At 37.3% G+C, this 19,727-nt stretch overlaps 1 protein-coding gene and 1 long non-coding RNA gene across 3 annotated transcripts in view; one reads left to right on the top strand and one right to left on the bottom strand.

Annotated features, from left to right (window-relative positions):
* The window catches only part of LOC146545246 (uncharacterized), a 5,843-nt gene extending 1,710 nt beyond the window's left edge, over positions 1-4,133 (top strand). Inside the window, exon 2 of the long non-coding RNA XR_014882373.1 lies at positions 1,011-4,133. This is a non-coding gene — a long non-coding RNA (uncharacterized LOC146545246). The remainder of the gene's footprint in view (positions 1-1,010) is intronic.
* XPOT (exportin for tRNA) overlaps positions 3,642-19,727 on the bottom strand; it is a 26,631-nt gene continuing 10,545 nt past the window's right edge. For both annotated transcript variants that reach the window (XM_085220354.1, XM_085220350.1), the window contains exons 8-25: positions 19,649-19,727; positions 18,332-18,568; positions 17,977-18,015; positions 16,634-16,696; positions 15,013-15,137; positions 13,973-14,117; positions 13,701-13,820; positions 13,445-13,539; positions 12,572-12,641; positions 11,891-12,129; positions 11,134-11,419; positions 9,101-9,290; positions 7,766-7,882; positions 7,565-7,680; positions 6,992-7,039; positions 6,250-6,321; positions 4,728-4,784; positions 3,642-4,227 (exon numbers count right to left, since the gene is read on the bottom strand). The exon at positions 19,649-19,727 is cut by the window's right edge and continues 90 nt beyond it. In XM_085220354.1, the coding sequence (XP_085076480.1) occupies positions 4,201-4,227; positions 4,728-4,784; positions 6,250-6,321; positions 6,992-7,039; positions 7,565-7,680; positions 7,766-7,882; positions 9,101-9,290; positions 11,134-11,419; positions 11,891-12,129; positions 12,572-12,641; positions 13,445-13,539; positions 13,701-13,820; positions 13,973-14,117; positions 15,013-15,137; positions 16,634-16,696; positions 17,977-18,015; positions 18,332-18,568; positions 19,649-19,727 (2,125 nt within the window). In that variant the 3' untranslated portion in view covers positions 3,642-4,200. The remainder of the gene's footprint in view (positions 4,228-4,727; positions 4,785-6,249; positions 6,322-6,991; positions 7,040-7,564; positions 7,681-7,765; positions 7,883-9,100; positions 9,291-11,133; positions 11,420-11,890; positions 12,130-12,571; positions 12,642-13,444; positions 13,540-13,700; positions 13,821-13,972; positions 14,118-15,012; positions 15,138-16,633; positions 16,697-17,976; positions 18,016-18,331; positions 18,569-19,648) is intronic.

The following is a 19,727-nucleotide window of genomic DNA, read 5'->3' as shown; positions in this document are numbered from 1 at the left end:
TGGTCTGGTGGTTGGTGACCCTGCACGTAGCAGGGGGGTTGAAACTCAATGATTGTGGTTCTTTTCAACGCAGGCCATTTTATGTTTCTATGATTCTGTGAATGAAATTGTGCTTCAAGCATCCTCAGAGAAGAGGGCCACAGGTGCATGCTCCATCTCAGAGACGTGTGTGATGATTCTCAGATCTAGGGCAGGCAGAGAAGTGCTAACTGCCTGCATAGGAAGAGCACATGGGCAAGCCTTCCAAAATGGGTTTTCTTTGTCTGTACCAGCTAGGTGTGAAGAACTTTAGTTTTGTGGAGTCTGGATTTTAGTAGTTTGTTACTTTCCCACGGCATTCTTCTAGAGAAACTGGCTACTTATTGCCTGGACAGCTGTACAGTTCAGTAGTTGAAGAACTGGCTGGATATTGGGATCAGAACAAAAAAGGAAAACCTCTTATCTTTCCATAGGCAGGATTGTGTCCTAGGCACCAGCATTTGACCTACACATTGAGGAAACTTGAGAAAGTTCCAGACTCTCTGCTAAGGCTTTCATGATTCTCTATACAGCAGAATTGAATACGCCAGTGATGGCAATGCTTGTCAATCCTTGGTGTGACTGGATTGCTGATTGGAAAATTTTGTCTGGTGTTCAGAAGGTCTGCAGCTGTTAAAATGATGAGAGCAGCGTGCATTCCACACTGAGCAGGAGAGGAAGTTATACTTGTAGTCTAGCATGTATTGCTATTCAGAAGGACTCTTGAGAAAAATACCTCTGCCATAACCTGCCCACTGGTCACTAGGGATCCCGCTAGGGCTGGAGGTTAAGTTGTGCCCTCCACCAACATGGATACCCAAGTAGGACCTGCTAATAATAGAGGAACTACTGAAGCTGTTTCCAGTGTCTTTTTGACCTTTTAGTTGGGAAGGCCCAAGCAAAGGCGATATTTGCTTCTGTGTGGACATCTGTACCTGTCCATGGCTGTTGGCCTGTTTGATGTGAAACTGAAAGCGGTATAATGTTTACAGGAGTTCCATACTCTGGCATCCTGTGGAACTTGGCTGACAGAGAACTACATCTTGGGACTTCTTCCTGGAGAATGCTGACTGCCCATTCTGCACATGGATCCCATTTGTGTGCTCTGTGTGTGACGCAGGTTTTCTGTTTTTAAAGGGGACACTGGAAGAAAGGAAGCAAAGAAGCAGGACTAGTTGAAATGCCCTTTGGAAGTGGCTCTGCCTCAGGAAAGGGCAAATTAGGTTCTTACCCTTGCGGACAAAGCTTTTACTGCCTGCCTTCATTTCCCACAAAGTGTTTTGTCTTGCCTCTCCTGCATATTCCTTTGAAGCTTTTGAGCTATTTTATTGTTATATTGTTATAGTCAAATTGTTTTCTGCATTTGATTTAAATACTTTGAAGGCACGGCAACTAAATCAGAGTAAGCATATCTATTAAGCAATCAGCTTCACCTGGAACTACCTTTCTTTGTTCCACATCATTTAATGCATTTCCACTTTTTGCACGTTTTGCAGAGAGGAAAGAAAAACAATTCCATGATGTATGACAGCTCTCATTAGCTCTGCCTTTTTTCCAACATGTCACCATAGAAGTCATTCAAATCAATTTATCAAAAGTACAAGTTGATGCTCCCAGGCGAATTTTAGTCCAAAAGTATGTTAAGTAGTCCACAAATTATAGTCTTCCTCTTGTTAAGAAGCCTCTAAGAGACTTCAGTGGTACAGAGGCTAGTGCTGACAGTCAATGACATTACTAGGTCAAAAAAAGAATATATAGAATTGTTCTGGAGCCTGCTATCTCCTACTTTTCTGAACTGCCTGGTATATAGTGAGTAATGAACACATTAAGCAAGAACAAAGGAAAAAAAGGTGGGAGGAAGAAGCCTTCTTACTAGAGCAATAAATGCAAGAAGTGTGCCAGAGCACTCTCCTGCCATGTGCCTGTGTAACATGCATCATCCGTCTCATCGACAGCAACCCACCTTGTTGCAAACAGGAAATATCAAATGTAATACTCATACCAAATGTAATGTAAATGTAATCTCCCAAGACAGTCTGTGGGCACATACAGACACAAAACAAAATTGTATTTATTTTGTAAGATTAGCTTTCCACCATGAACAGTCTTGTTATGGCATCAGGCAAGTGAGGGTATATGGGCAGATTGCCTGTCTGGGCAGCAACCAGTTGGTGAAGTGTCTGAACTGATGAGCTATGCTGTGAGAGGAAGAGTCTCTCAGCTCTCCTGGCATGGAATTCATTGCTGTTACTTCACACCTGGAAAAAGCCTTGCAAGCCTGAAAGGCTGACTGCCTTTAATAACAACATCAGCTTGTGAATAAAATATTCTATCTCCAAAGTGTGCTTTTTATCATAAAGGCTTGCAACCGTGTTTCCTTACTTAGTAATATTTTACTCTGCAGTGGGAAGTACTGTTGCATACAAAAGGAGGAGTTGTTACCACAATGATGCTTATGCATTTTTAGTCTAGACAAGGCAGGTATATAGCAATCGTACATCATACATTAAAAAGCACCCTTAAAGCATCACCACGCTCCACTCAAGGTTGCTACTTGTGATCCATCTCCTCATTTGCTTTCCATTTCAATTAGATAAAGAACCTACTACCATAAACCATAGAGAATTACAAATTTAGTTACATTGCAGCTCAAGGAAAATATCAAATCCTCTGCAAATATCCTAGCTCACTCCCCACTCTGTTCCTTGAAAAATAGCTTTGAATGCTTTACATCAAAGAATAAAAAACAGAAATGCAAAGAAACAAACTGACAGATACATTTTGAAAATATCAACACAACTAAAATCTCTTCACAGACCGCTGCCCCCTCTGTCACCATGAAAATAGTGCCTCCTATTTCTTCCATGGAAACTAAAACAGATACAAAGAAGCACACTAGCACTATTTGATAAAGCAAATTCTCAGCTACAAAACATTGTTCTTCAATACAGTCATCACCACTAACTATGCATTTTGGCAGCAACAAACAACAGCCTGCATGCCATGCTCATCAACATCAGTGTGGTTGATTGGAACGTGACTTGTCTCACATTTCTGTCCCTGCTGCTGAAACACACCACTCATTGCCTCACTGCACTCACATCCACTGTTTGGTTTCCACAAGTGGAATCCACAAGCATTCAACAAGTGTCAGTGAATGCCAGCCAATGGGTGCCATTTTTTCCATATAGATGAATTCAGTGACCTGTTGTTGCTTCCTATGCACTTCCATGTCAGACACCATTGTGTCAGTGCCCACTGCTGCCATCTGTCACACAGCAGCAACATGTAGTGGACACTGGTGGGAAGGTTCAGGCTCTACTGCAGTACCACCATCTGCCTCTGGCATTGTGGGCCAACATAGCAAAATAGGAGGCATTACTTTTGCAGCAGCTCTCATATTTTCGTGAATGCAGTTCTTTCTTTCTGTCAGCATCTTCCACATGCAAGACTAATACAACTTACTATCCAAGCATCACTGAAATTCCCCAGTTCTATTTAAATGTAATAGCCCCAAACCTAAATGCTGTAGCTTATTAAGATTGAACCAAAATGATTCACAGACTTTATTTCACCAAATAAAATCTTATTTTTATTAAAAAAAAAAAAAAAGAACCAGATGCTACTTTTAAATGAAATCATTTATTAAACCAATCTGTTTATAGGAGGTATATATATATATTTTATCATTAAGACAATTTTAATGAAATGACTATCTACAAAAATGACTTTGATTGTTTTATTTTCATGTCACCATACATGAACAGATGAATTTTATGTCTTATGAAAACATTTTACTCAGTATCAAAAATGTACATATTTTAATAACCATTTCTATGGTCTGAAGGGAATTTTATATTTAATTTCAAAAAATAAGTGTCATTTTATTGCCATACATGTTACAGCATAAGCTTAATTCATCTTATACATAATAGAAGTGTTGTGTAGGGATACAGGCAATTTTACAGGTTGTCACATACCTTCATGTTTGAGACACAGAAGTGGGGTATTTGCATTTTTCTTTTTTTTATGCAAAGGCTGAAATATGTACTGATGTGAGCACAAAGCAATGTTTTTTAAGAACAAAACCAGTCTGAATGGCACAAGAGTTAGCATTTTTTATAAATTAACAACCAGAGTTCTTGATTATGGAAACAAATACGTGAGATTCCAGTCCTTTCCTTAGGGTTTTGCTCTCTGGAAGAACACCTGTTAAAATATATTATTAAAAAAAAGAGGGAAATATGAATTTAAGACATGGAATGGTTGAGGTGTAAGATAGTTTGTCAAAGCTTACTTTCTTCTTTAACATAATGAACCAAGAGTTTCAAGGATGTGTCTTGTGCTATTTGATTAAATTCACACCCACCAAAATGAAGTCTTACACACCGACTTTAATTACAGTCCATTTGTTTTTGTTCTTTCAACTAATAAGCAACACAAGCCACAAGAATACTGAGCTAAGGAAGAAATGGGTGCAAAGCATATGTGTAGTTCTACTGATGTCGGGCTTTTGTTGTTACTGCTCCTTCTTTCCACACAACTGTTTGTACAACTTGGAGATTCCCTATAGGTAAAAGCTTATCTATCAGTTGAGTCTGATGTTTGAGCATTCTATATTTCAGTTTTACTTCAGGTCACCACCTGGATTGAATTATGTGTCAATGTTCAAATGGAATTAAAAGCAATTCATGAAACAAAATCTTTACCTTTAAGTAATTCTTAAAAACTTTAGCATCAGGCTGCTGAAGTGCTTGACAGAATTCCTGTAAGGAAGAAGAACTAAATGAAGCACAAGAGAACCTGAGATACATATATATATATATAATGTATACTTTTTATAGTTTGTATTTTCCTTAATGTACAACTCAAGAAAAGCATGTTGTATTAAAAAATAAGAAAATAAAATAAAAACACACATTCTGGGGTGAGAAAAGCTATATTTTCCAATCTGGGCATCAAGTTCACTTTTAAATGAACAGACAGAAGCAAGACTACCTAGGAGGAGAGCAGTCAAGGAGCTTTTAAACTTTTCACTTTTCTACTAAACTTTGGTGTCTTTGAGATGCACCCATGGATATTTCAGACAAACCTAAGTAGTATTACACATACACAGAGTGACTCTGGGTTACAGTACAGCATTTCTGTCACTTTCAAAAAACATTATAAACTTAGACTAGAAAACAGCACTGGAGCAAACAACAGATAGTGTTTGATGCCTATATATATTTAATGCCACCTGAAAGTTCTACAGTTCAGGAGACATTTGTAATTGTTAGAGAACTTAAAAAAGCAAGCCCAATTACTATCGTCTCCAAATTAATTGCAATTAAAATTTTAAATTGTCAGTATAGAGCTAACAATCTCTTCATGGCAATGGTTACCACGTGGTTAGTAATGATAAATGTTGAGACAACGGTCAAGTGTAAAGCTTCACTTCTCAGAGCCCTCTTACACGGGCTCTGTCAGCTACTAAAAAAAAAAAACAACCAAAAAAACCATCTGTTTTGATATTGTATATTATTTTGACAGCAGAGCTAGTGCTGTGGCTTAGCAATGAATATGGCCTTTATCTTCTGTTCTTATACATTCAACGCTCTTCATCTTTTATTTTTAAGTTGTTATAAATATTTGTAGGGGAACTGTTTGGATCGTGGCCTGAACCTCTGATTGATCACTTGAGTCAGCCCTGGGAACACAGGTGAAGGCAATTCAGCTGTGTGACTGGAAGGGGTGGAGCCTGGCTGCACCTCTCCTAGACCCCATTTAAGGGCTGACTGCCACTGAGGATGGATCTCTGTAGAGACTGCTCCTTGTGGAGTTTCCTGTGAGCCTACAACACTGGTAAATACTTTCTATTTATCTCTGATTATCTTTTCCAATGTGATAGTTTTACTAGCCTAACTTCTCTGTATGCTTACTGATCATCGGATACTTTACAACATCTGTATAGTTATTGATCTTACAGTATTCTAATACTCTGATATTTCTGGTAGTCAAGTTAAAAATTAATTGCACTGGATATAAGGAAGACTTACTTGGATACACTCTTTCTTACAAGATACTCTTGCAGTAACTTCACTCTTTATGCTAAATTAATTCTATTCCAATATGCAATACCAGAACAATTTTTACTGAGGGACAGTAAAACAGTTTTGTCAATATGCATTTTGTTCCCATTTAAAATTTCTGTGTGTTAAGTTTTCCAGCTGTTCATTTGGGAATTCCTACCTGAATTATCTCAGGAGCTACTTGCAAAGAAGGCAAATAATCTTGCTGAAGATACTGAATGCACTCAGGACCCTAAAGAGAAGCAGCACACAAGTTGTTGAAGTGTAGTTTTGTATGTTTTTATGACAAGTCATAGCCCTGTACTGTATGGTACACCAAAGTTTTAAAACAGATCTATACTTCTCATATTTGTTTGTTTAGGTTATCTCTTCAGCTCACACTTGAGGAAAAAGAAATTATCCAGCAAGTTAAAGGTTGCAGTAACACAAACATAGAAACTACTTGGTTTTCCATTAAAACTGAAATATGCTGTAGTGCTTTAGGCAGTAGCCAATGAAAAATTCATTTTTTTTCCATAAATGTTTCTTAATCTAGTCTCTCAAAATCTGAAAAATAACCTTACTGTTTTTTCAAAAGGCCTCTCTCATACATCTCTAATTGTTCTTTCATGTTAGCTGAAGTAGTACATTTTAAAAAGTAGACCAAAGCTAATTGATCAGTTAAACGCAGTAATGGTGAAGTGACCAGATTTTTCTCCCTTAATTAAGGAGTCAGTATTCTGCAGTGAATTATCAATGACTACTTAATTCTCTGTTCCTAACAAAGCACTGTAGCCATCCTATTAAAATATAGACAAGCAGAACAGTAATGGATCTTAGAAGATATCTGATTTCTAGAAACAGCTGAAAGCATTAGAAAGAAACCTGCAAGAGTTACCCCTGCAAAGTATTATGGAGCTTACCCTTTTGAGATGAATTGTCTTTAATGTCACTGCACATTCTGATAAAGCCTGTAATGTAATGCATAATATTAAGTTGTTCAATTAGTATACTGGTTAAGTATTTCCATCCAAAGATCCTAAAATAACTCCCAAAATAAGGGCTAGTTCATGCAATTGTTCCCTCCTTTTTCCTCATCCCATTTTAAGTCAGCCTCAACATTTCCCTTTAACTTTTTGTTCCCCTCTTACCAAAGAAGCATCTGTCACAGCTAAACCCAAGACAAACCAAGGAACAGCTATCTGTGTGTTTGCTTTCACTGAATTTTAGTTCATAAGCAATGCAGATCAGCATCAAATTCTCAAACCTGCAATTCTTTAGTTTGATCTTGAGCATAGGTGACCTATAGAATATAGCACCATAGCATCTAAGAACAAGCTATTCAGGCACCCCATTAAAAAACCATAAGGTATCTTCTTTCTAAGACGAGACAACCTTTAATACCAAGGGGCCATTTCACTTTTCCTTTTTTCTATTGAACCTGCCACACATGGCAGTGATAAGAACAACAACAAAAAGCCAATGGTAATACATACCAATACTGTCTGGGCATCTGCTAAGTCAAATGTTTGCTTCAAAGGTGCTAAGAAACATGCAGGGACAATGTGCTTGTAGACAAAGTCTGCAAAACCTACTGGTCCATCTTTCCCTCCTGAAAAGAGAAATAACACTGCATGTTCTACCTGTGCTTCAGAATTAGTAGCAGCCATGAGGGAATTATGGAAAGACAGTCTTACCCCAAAGCTCCACCAATTTAGAAAGAATAATAAAACAAGTTTTCTGTGCAATAGGGTCTGGGTAATCCACTGCTCCTTGGATGACAGTGAACAACACGCGCTCCACATTCTCTGCACCTTAAACACATTAAAGTGAACTTGTCATTCAAACCTGCAACATAAGATTTTCTGTAGCCTTCCACTACTGTTGATAGAGTTACTTAAACTCAGCAGCACCCAAGTAGCTCACTTCCAATACATTACAACATATTTATATCACACTTCACAAAAGCATCACAAAAGCTTGCTTATTTCTACTTGATTTCTTTAAACTTTCTTGGCCTACTACAACTACCAACATGCCTCTTTTAAGAAACATCTTAGTATTTCTTAACATCATCCTTTCCTTTTCCACAGGTAATAGTGCTTTTTAGGATGTAGAGAGTAAGTCTGAGCTCTATCTTCCATCCCGAGTCACCCTGAAGATTTTCAAATCCCTGGCCATAGTTGCAGAATACAGGCTAAGAGAATTATTCAGAAAAAAAAAAAATCACAAAACTAGACTTTTGACTTTTCATTCCTATTATAAAAAGTGCTGATTTGCATTTGGGAAAGCCTGGTAAATGTAATAAATTGCATGATGCATTTTAGCATAGTTGGTAAGGTGAAAGTAAAAAACAAAAAGTCACAGAAGTCACTGATGTTTATCTTAAAAAATGAGCAACACAGAATGAAAACTGGGAGCTGAAAATGGCCTTGCCCAGCAGTTTAAATACAGGCACCTATTTTTAAATGCTTTTCTACTTGAAAATATATGATCTCTGATTCATCAGTCAAATATGATGATGCATGAGGCACAATCAAGAGAAAGAATACATCTACTGTATCTGGATTTTACATACCCAAATTCTTGCTTGAACAGGTAAGTGTAGTACTGTATTTCAATCAAAGAATCACAGAATAGTTTGGGTTGCAAGGGATCTTAAAGCTCATCCAATTCCAATGCCTGATGTGGGTAGGGCTGCCACCCATCAACTCAGGCTGCCCAGGGCCGTATCCCACCTGGCTTCGAACAACTCAGGGATGGGGCATCCACAAATTCTCTGGGCAGCTGTGCCAGTGCCTCACCAGTCTCTGAGTAAAAAAATTCCTCCTAATACCTAATCTAAATCTCCCTTCTTTTAGTTTAAAACCATTCCACCTTGTCCTCTCACCGTTAGCCCATCTATATTTTTTTAGAACGAACTAACGTTAACAATTAATATTACATGGCAGGAATTAGGTTAATGATTTTAGCAGATAAAGCTTAAATGAGAGCAACTATGGTGACATCCTTTGCGAAATTGAACAACTCACCTTGATTAGCTATGACTTCACTCATTCCACTGCCAGTTACTGTCTGCAGAAAAGCAAAGTAACTCCTCCGTAACATTTGTTTTTCTAAAGCAGCAGACTGGTCGTTGTCTTCTGCTGGAAGAAGCAACACCTCAAAAATAGCATGAAGTAGTGGCATAAACATCTGTTGCAGAAAAGGTGAAACCTGCGTCTGTGGAGAATAGAAGAAGCTATGAGTTCAAGCAGTTACAGAAAATGAATATTTGTAACGAGCCACGAAGTTTTAATTACCAATTCCTACCTTTCAAGATAAGCCTAATGAAGCTAGACTATTTATTTCAACATGTTGTAATAAAACAGTACAGTGCTATAAAAAGTTAAGCATTACACTTGAACAAGTTATCAAGTCTTGTTCCTGCATATTTTTTTTAGGTTTTCTTCACTTGACACTCCTTTTAACTGTTGTGAATTGCTTGTAGTGCAATTTGTGAGAAGGACTACAGTAACAGAAGTCTTCCTCCTTCATCTCTCAAATCTTTATTTTTTTTCAAAAATTCCTTCCCCTCTCTCTTCCCCCCACTATATTCCAAAGATCCACACACCAGTTTGATACAGTCATATTAGAATTCTATTTAACTGCTTACAAAACACATTTCTCCTTCCTAGAAGTAATTTAAATTTTGCATTCTGCATAAAAATTTATTTAAACCTATTTATAGAGCTTTTTGGCTTTCTCATACAGCAATGACTTCCTGTATCACACGAGCTGCTCCAAAAGTAATGCCTCCTATTTTATTATGTTGGCCCACAGTGCTGGAGGCTGATATTGATGGATATGGCAGTAGAGATTGAACTTTCCCACCAGTATCTCACTACATCTTGTTGCCACGTGGCAGAAAGCAACAGAGGGGCAGTCAAACAGAACTATGTCTGACATGGAAGTACTTATGGAGCAAAGGTGTGTCACTGATTTCTCCATGTGGAAAAAACGGCATCCACTGAAATTCACTGACACTTGTTGAACATTTATGGAGACCAAGCAATGGATATGAGGATAGACTCATCCCAGACTTTTTTCAGTGGTGCATGGCAATAGGACAAGGGGAAATGGCCACAAACTGAAGCCTAGGAAATTCTGCACAAATTATGTAAAACCTTCTTCACAGTGAGGGTGACAGAGCACTGGAACAGACTGCACAGGGAGGTTGTGGATTTTCCTTATCTGGAGACATTCAAGACCTGCCTGGACACCTACTTGTGTAGTCTGGTTCAGGGAACCTGCTTTGGCAGGGAGGTTGGACTAGATCATCTCTAGAGATCCCTTCCAGCCCTACAACTCTGTTATTCTGTGACAGTGAGGTGGTGAGTGGTGTTTCAACAGTGGCGACACAACAAGAAAAAGAAGCCACGTTCTGGATGGCCATGCAGATTTTGATGAGTGCAGCACAAAGACTCTTTGCTGGCAAAAATGCACAGCTAAGGGTGGTGACTATGTTGAAGAACAGCATTTTGTAGCTGAGAATTTGCTTTATCAAATATGCTAGCATGCTCTTTGTATCTGGAGTAGTTTCCATGGAATAAGTAGGAGGCATTACTTTCAGAGCAACCTACATATTTGTGACTGTGCACTATTGTTGTGGTAATGCTAAGAAACAAACCACTGTTAATAGGTTAGTTATTTAATATATTTTATTGACTTCACATTCAAAATCTTTGAAATTAGGACTGGGTAAGTCTTAAAGGCAGTACTTCAACAACCTCTGCTTGATCCTTATGTCTCTTTTTTAAAACCTCAGTACTTTCCATCTATTTTGAATAATAAGACATGATGCCTCAGTGTACATTTTAGTTCAACAACACTCCAACAAGACCTTGTAAATTGTAAAAACTTAATATTTTTGTGCTGCAGGTAACATTTCATTTCCAAATATTAAATTTGAAAGTTTAGAAATAACTCAATTCTGAGATTAATCAAGGAGAAACACTCTTTTCAGTACTGTGAGTCCAGCAATGTGCTCCTGTGGTTTGAAGACTGTTTACTAGTAATATCATACCTTAAATTTAGCTGTTATTTGGTTTATAAGAGGAATGAATTCTTGAAGATCTTTTGCTTCACAATCTTTGAGCATGTGTTCGGAGGCAGAAGGTATGAATGGAAGAACTTCTTCCTCTAGGCAAATAATCATACGGTGAAGGAAAGTGCGAACGCCACTTCTCAGAACTTCCTTTTGTAATGGACAACTGAGAGCTGGCAAAAATGTCTGTAAGCAGTCCAGATATACCTCAGAGCAGCCACACTGTTTTACAGTTTGCTTATTGCTGAAAGCCTTGCTGGTTCGGCTGTAAAAGCAAATGCACCAAGTTTTATATAAGCTCGAGATAATGGAGAAGCAATAACACTGAGAACAACATACATATAAAGCCCAGACACTTAACTAGAACATTATATTTTGTGAAGTGGGAGCAGAACAACAGAAATAGCAGTTATCCATTAAGTAGTAGTTATGCTTTGGCAACTTTTGGAGAATTAAATTCTAACGTACCACAAACAACATATGATCAGAACAGCCCCTGACAATTCTTAGAGGAAGTCTGTATTATGCACTATTCTCTGCATCTACATCCTTATCATTCTTTTCTTTCTTTTAAAGGGACATTGAAGTTCTATAACTGCTGGGATTTTCTAGGTCAATAAATTACAGGTAGATACTCAGCCTCTCCTCCCAGTAAACTCTTCAATTTAAATTCTTTAAAATAAATCCCATTTTACTCTAATCAGGAACACACATACAGACACTGCACAGTACCTACCTCGCAAACCCAACAGCATGGTTGAGGCAGTCAGCCAGGGCCATCTGTCTGTCCTCATCTTGTGCCATCATCAGTTTTTCTAACAATACCTTGAACTTTTCCATCAGTGGAGTCAACAAATTCCTCATTAGAGCTTGTTTTCTTTCTGCAGAGTATTCACTGTTAACTATTAATACTCCAGCTGTTTCATAAATGAAAAGTTGATCATCGCTGCTTAACAGAGCTTGGTAACCATTCTCCTAAAATGGAAGATAACAGGCATAATTCACTAAGTGTCCTCTATCAAAGTCATTCTTCTGATAAAAAAGTAGAAATTATTACTTTTTCTTTAATCATGCATTTCTTTTATCTTTCTAATACAGGTACAAATACTTTTATTCTCTTCCTGCCCAAGTAGCATTACTAAGTAGATGGTAAAGTATTGTTAAAGGAACAAGTATTTTTATACAATTCAAAAAGCCTTCTATACATCTCTCTTTACACACAGAAATTCAAATAAGCAAAGTTATTAAAAGTTAGGCACAAACACAAGCAGGTGATCTCATTCTTTAAAAAATAAAAATAAAAAAAATCAAGACAATTATTCGTGTTTAAATGTTTGTGTACTATGCTCACTGTTTGGGCACACTGATGAATAAGCATAAGATTTATTTATTACAAAAAATTACTGTTAATACTCACAGGAGGAGAGAGTTCCAGTAGATCTTGTATCCTATTCAGAACATCTTCAATAAAGGGATTCATTTGCTTACTGAAGTAAAATACAAGAACAAAACACTATGTAGAAGTGGGTCGGGTTTTTTTTTTTTCTTGTTTTTGCAAAATTGCTGGCATTTTCCTTAAGTTGTAAATCTTGACATTAAGCTACCTGCCCAGTAAAGAACATCCCTTAAAGTATCAGAACACTGATACTTTACAAGTCTGAGTTATGCATGTGGTGCTTGCCGTGGGTAAAATAGAGACACGGCAGAGTGGAAAATACACATTTACTTCTCTACCTAATTATTAAAAAAAATGCATAAATAGCATCATTTTTCTGAGTAAAGTATTTTCATTAAGAATTAAGAAATATGATCCTTCTGAAATCTGCACCACCTTAGAGGTTCTCCTGCCTCTACACTCAAACATGCCTGTTAAATGAGACCAACAGAATGGGACTATTTGAAAGGCTATAAGAGCCTGAGTAAACTCCATCATTATGAATTTTGTAAATACTCAGAATTTTTTTAGATACAAGGAAGTTACACTTGGGAGACTTCAAATTCACTCACTATCAACTGTGCTTACTGAGGAAAAGCAAGGCAGATATTTATACAGTTGATCAGTTTTAACATCTTGTCAAAATAAGCTAGGAATATGCATTCAAGTTCTTTATTCTATGGTGAACTTTTCCCCTACTACCTTTGATATTAAAGAGCAGGACAACTCTGTAAGAACACTAGTTTGTTTCACTAAGCAGTCTGCTTAAAACCCTGCCTGTTTCAAACATGCACTGAGTTTACTGTGCATATGTTTTTTGCACCACATGAATACATTTGTACATCTTTTACTCACTTAAGAGACTTGACAAATCTGGAAAAAAGGTAAGCTGTTCGACTTCGTACTTTTGGACTTGAATGGCGAAGACCACGGTGATCTAAAAATGCCATCTGCAATCAGAAAGCATTCCAGTCTAACCAAGGAGAGAAAGCTAATCAACCAACAATATAAGACAGCCAATTTCTTTAGTGACCTTCAGAAAATAAGTTCTTAAATCTAAACAACATATCTAGACCTATCTAATTGAATATGTAAATGAGATGAAACTTACTAGAACAGTTGGAATGTGCTGAGGTTCAACAGCAAAGAATTTTTCATATCTAACCACTGTTTCAAAGAATTCCAGGGTCACTGATGTATGTTGATAGGCACTAACACCAGAAGTCACTAGCTACAAAAAAAAAAAGCATTAGCAAGTTAGCACTTTAGCCATTTGTAACACCAAACTACAGAGCATTTGAAATGCTGGTAATTAATATCAGCCATTTGAATTGACAGTCTATGTTAGCATTTTCGAACAGTTCCCAAGTAACACCCGCTTACCGTTCTCATCATGTCTTGCAAAGCTGTAGCTTTTGTAACATCACCAGAGAAGTGAGCACCATGAGATACAGGAAGAGCCTCAGCCAACATATACAACAACCTTATCGCAACTTCTACTTCCATAAATCGTGTAGTTTGCCAGTTCCTAAAAATGAGAAGATCCTGTTAGTCACTATGGATTGTGAAATAATCACAGACCTGCCACGTTAGTATTTTCTTGTCAATATTCAGATGTATAGCACAAATGAGTAGAACTCAGCAAAGAAAATAAATGCTGTATTTTAGGATGCTTTTGAAGATCTTATCCAAAGATGTACCATCTCTCCATCAGAGTGCCACCAATTTTCTTTCACCAATTTCAACTTGAAAGCTACAGACTTCTCCAAATGCTTATTTAGGCACAAAACTATCTACTTTCATGTGTTGACAAGTCATTTAGTGTCACTTAAAAAGAGGGCACACTAAAAAGCAAGGCACAAGGAAGGCACAGACAATACTAGATTTCAGCCACCCTCCTAGTCAGGCACCTACTTTATTTACATTGTTTTCAGGATTGGTCCTGTTCTTTTTGTAAGAAGAAAAAAAAATCTTCACTGCTGTTTCTTTTCTGTATCCAACCTGTTTTTTTTGTGTTTTTTTTTTTATTTTTTATTTTTTTTTCCTGCTAGCAATAATACATGAAATAACTTTCCACATGTCATTAACATATCCTGATGGCATAAAGCAGGCATTTGGACAAGTGTGAGTCAAGCAGGCAAGAGAAAAAAATGAAGAGACACCACCAGAAATAAAAAACACAAACAAAAACTAGCTAATAATAACGTTACAAAAAGAAAGCTGCTTCCTCCTAAGTAACTGGGTAAGATTTGTATCACGAAGCTATACAAAGTCACACTACCAAAGTTATTACCAGCTAATTTTATCAGTAGGCTTTGCTGTGCTACTTCACACTTACTGTTAGTGCAGAGTCTGACAGAAAGGAAAAAAGCTATGGGAATTGTATTTATGTAAACAAGCTTAAAAAAAAAAAAAATACTTACTGAAGTGTAGTGTTAAAAACTCTGCGGACAGATGCCAACAGTAACTCTGGTGAGACCTGAGCAAGTCTATCCAGCAACAATTTCAACTGTTTTCTGTATTCCACAAACATTGCTTCATCTTCACCCTGCAAAACAGTCGCATCAGCGAAGCACATTTTCACCCTTAAATATATCCAAAACCATTTTAGACAGTTGCACCCCAAACAAAAACATGTATATGTAAGAACAATACTTCATGTTTGGAAAATTCAGGAATACCCTTGCAACGTAGCAGCTAGCTCCCTTACTGTCTGGTTGTGATACATTGGGATTCACCGCATTCAATCCAGAAACACATAAAAAAGGCCTCTCAAACTGAAAACTAACCAAAAGTACAAGTGTGGCTTCAGAAGTAGTGTCTCCTATTCTATTATGTTAGCTCAGGACATCAGAGGCGGATGTTGGTGGTATGGCAGCAGAGGTTGAATCTTCCCACCAGTATCTCACTACGCTGTCGTGTGACAGATGGCAGCAGAAGGGCACTGTGACACAATGGCATCTGACATGGAAGTGCTCAGGAAGCAAAGGTGTGTCAGTGAATTCCTCCTCCATGCATAAAAAATGGCATCCATGGGCATTCATTGATGCTTGCTGAATGTTTATGGAAACCAAAAAGTGGATGTGAGTACAGTGAGGCAGTGGGTGGTGTGTTTCAGCAGTGCTGATAATGAAATAAAGACAAGCCACTTTCTGGTCAGACAGGAAGATTTTGATGAGCGTGGCATGCAGGCTTTTGTTCATTGCTGGCAAATATGCAGAGCTAATGGTGACTATGTTTAAAAATTGTTTTGTAACTGAGAATTTGTTCTATCAAATAGCATTATTGTGCTCTCTGTATCTGTTGTAGCTTCCATAGAAATAAATAGGAGGGCTTTACTTTCAGAGTGAACTATAAACAAGAAAGAAAATGCTCATAGAAAAGCATTTTTGACCCAGTTCTTGAAAATAGACTCATTCCTCAGGAAGATGTTGTCCCTCAGCATCTAGCTGATTTTTAAATTAATCTGACAGAAACATTTAACATGTACTACATATAGTCCAAGTTCACCTCTAAGATCACAGCTCTCTGAACAGCCCAGAGCAGAACTGCCTAACACATTCAGCTATTACTGCTGGCTAGCAGAGATGCAAGGGGAAGAAAAAAATCAAAGACTTTTAGCTTATTTTTTGCAGAAGTTTGACCTCTTCCATCTAAAATAGGTTGAGCAGTATTTCTTAAATGTTTCTCAAATGGTTTTGCATGACAGCAGAAATATGCAAACTCACAATGAATAAGCCAGCTCAACAGCTACGCTTAGCTAACAGCACAGTCATATTTGTCCAGGAACAGTTTGCACAAAAGCAGACAGAGTTATTCTGTTAACCAAGCTGCTTGAATATCCTTTTACTATGTTGCTTTGTCCTATGAAGACATGCTCAGGTTTAAATAAAACAAAAGCTTTCCCCACAGGAAATATTTGTCTACAGACCTTAGCTTCCTATATTCAAATCCTTAGCCTAAGAAAGCTATGAATTTTTAGAATGTGAGAAAGTTTTACGATGTGCAATTCAAGTTGCATTTGTCTGTTTATTCATACAGTACCTCATTTTCAAAATTATATTCTTCATCGTATGTCAACTTCTTCATAACAGCCAACATGATTGCCTAAGATAAACAGAACTGTAAGTGTAGAAGCAGACAAGCAATAAGAAACAACAGCCAAAATCCTACAGAAAAAGGAAATATTATGGCAAATGTTAAAATACTTGTAAACATTTACATCCCGTTTGAATTATTGTTTTCAGAAATTTTGAAGAATTCACAGTGCATACTGAAACAGATAGATTCTATCCAAATGATACACATGCAGTTTCAGATACACAGTATAAATGACTTTGAACCTTCCATCTAGCAGCATTATTTGGCTTTATTTCCTGCTTCTAACCTGTGCAGTTCAGTTCACACTAAAAAGAGCAATTAGAGATGACTGAACTAAGGAGAGGAAGCTAAACAGGCTGTCTGAGATTACATTTCAAAGAGGTAGGTCAGCTTAGCCTTAAAATTATTTCTCTGGGAGCTCAGCACCTTCAAAATTGGTTGTGGGTTTGGGGTTTGTTTTTTCTTTTTTCCCAGGTTAGCAAGCTATGTTGGGTCAGCAAAAAGATGTTTCCAAACATTTTCTTTTTGTGAGTTGAACGAAAGAAGAAAGGTTGGCATGACTGTTTCTCCGTCTAACAAAAACTCTCAAGATGTGTTCAGTGAAGTTGAGAAATAATTATAACAGGAAGTTCAGTAGAAAAGCAGATTCAACATAATCATAGATTTCTAGATAGCAACACATTCAGATTTTAAGCGTCTTAAGTGCGCTGCAGCAGTAAATTGATTTGAACAGAAGATACAAAGTTTTCCATTTCCAAAACTGGACACAAACATATTTACTTATCTTAATGCTTAATGCATAAAATTAAGCTTGTAAACTTCAGCTTAATGCATAGTTTCATATAATACTTAGCACACAACTGCTCATCTTAAATACAAATGTTACACCTGAGCAGCGGCTTCTTCCGCAAGTTTTACTTACAGGGGTTTATTTTATGACAACCCTTCCCATATTCCTTCCAATTCTTTGGAACGAGGGAAGGTTTTAATAGAAATGAAAAATTTCAGGAGAAAACATCCTCTGTCTTGGTTAAAGAACGTTTCATCAAGAAGTTGTCAAGGAGCACAGCAAGACAGACTTACGGCACTGAGGTTGCTTGGGAAGACCAAGCACTTAAATAGCTTTCACCTTCATATGCAGTTCAACATAGGTTTACTACTTAATTTTAATTATTGTCTCATGGACATCCTAAAGCATATAAATTATATACAATTTGTTGCAACAAAATGAAAAGTTCTGACAAAATGTCAATAAGAATCTGTAGTAAAAAAAAGTTAATACTTACCTCTACATTAGCTTTTTGTTGGTCTGAAAGTGCAGAAAGCTATAAAAGAAATTTCAAGTGTTACTTCTTGTATAGAAAGCTCTTTCCTACCAATAGCAAAATACAGGTTTGCTTTTAACAACCACATGAAGCAGGCCTCTCTTCCACTTAATGAAGGATTTAGCTCAGTTCCTACAGATTTCTAAACAAAACTCTCTGAGAAGTACACCCACAGCCCGTGAAAATACTGAATGCTAATTAGTCAAAAGACTATTTTGCAAGGCAGCTTACATAAAGCATTAGCTTCATATATTCCCACAAAATCAAAGCAAATAATATATCAAAAAAACGTTAAACTGAAATCAGGCATATTTACCTGTTTCAAGATGTGAAGGTAGTCATAACAAAAGCCAATGATATTAGATGAGATGTCATCGTCTTCATGAATTAGAAGTTGCAACATTAGGGACACTTTTGCTTCAATTGCTTGCAGAGCATCTTGAGCACTCTTCATATCACCACTTTTTATCAGTTTAGTCCAACTAGCTATTAATGCTTGCCCCATCCCATTGACCAGCTTAGAAAATCTGGCCAGAAAATCCACATCATCTTCCTGTAAGAATCATAGAATCACCACGGTTGGAAAAGACCCACAGGATCACCCAGTCCAACCATCCAGAAATGGTACCTGATTAAAAATACTAGCAGAACTCAGGTCTATGTGGCATGAACTTAAGGATTATGCATTCTCCATTATGCAACAGCAGCTTGTTCCATCCTCCATCTCTTCATATTTGCATTTCATGCGACAACTTTAAAAAATAAGCAGCTGCACCTCACTTCAGAAATACTGACAGCAAGCAACAGGCAGTACTGTTTGTAAAAGTGAGCGACCATTCAGTATTTATGGCTTCCATTTGCAGAAATACATTGATTAGAATGGAGAGAGACTGCTAGACCAGTCATCTAAAACAAATGGTTTGCTCCCTGTCAGAATTATACTAAAGCAGAGGAATAACAAGTCTGTTAGAGACTGAGGTAAGATTTTTAGAGAAACAACTCCCGACTTGATGATTACACATTTTTGGCCTTCCAGTAGGAACATACATTTGATGATGACTTCACAAAAAAGAGATAACTGCCTTGCAATCCAGGAACTACAGCTTCATCAGGACTAGGTTCCTCTTTCTTCACAGCACATAGCAAACAGCTCTTCCTTAAGTACTGCTACTGCACAGGGAACATGCGTTCAGTTGGTTGGTCGATTTTTCCAGTTCCCAGATCAGCATTTCAAGACTTGTGTTTGCTGGTGCAGGCAGGCATAACAACTTACATGACCTTAAGAAAGCATGTCTCCTGTCTCAACCTAAAATACTCTGTCATGGCTACATTCTTAAAATACTTTGTCTCCAATACCTGTTGCAGAGTAATTCCTAAAGAAGGATACAAAGGAACAAAATATAGTGTGCAAAACACATCTTGTGAAATAAATTGTGATTTAAATGAATAAAGAATATTAATAACCGCCTGCTAATTTCAGTATGAGAAAAGTGCAAGTGTTCAACCGTGACGAAGAAAAACAGCTGATTCTCCCTACATCTGTGGGCTTACTTTCACAGTTTTCTGTGGTCTGCTTGTTTAAGAACTGTTTGAAACCTATGACTCGTTGCTATTGTAAAATCAATTTACAAACCTGATCAATACTGAAGAGGCCAGCAGACTGTAACACTTGACATAAAGATTCAACCAATTTTGTTTTATCAATTGGGTCC

Source organism: Meleagris gallopavo, chromosome 1, assembly GCF_905368555.1.
Source record: "Meleagris gallopavo chromosome 1, MGAL_WU_HG_1.1, whole genome shotgun sequence".
Classification (NCBI taxonomy): Eukaryota; Metazoa; Chordata; class Aves; order Galliformes; family Phasianidae; genus Meleagris; species Meleagris gallopavo.
Note: the sequence above shows the minus strand (reverse complement) of the source record. Positions and strands in the feature narration are given on the sequence as shown.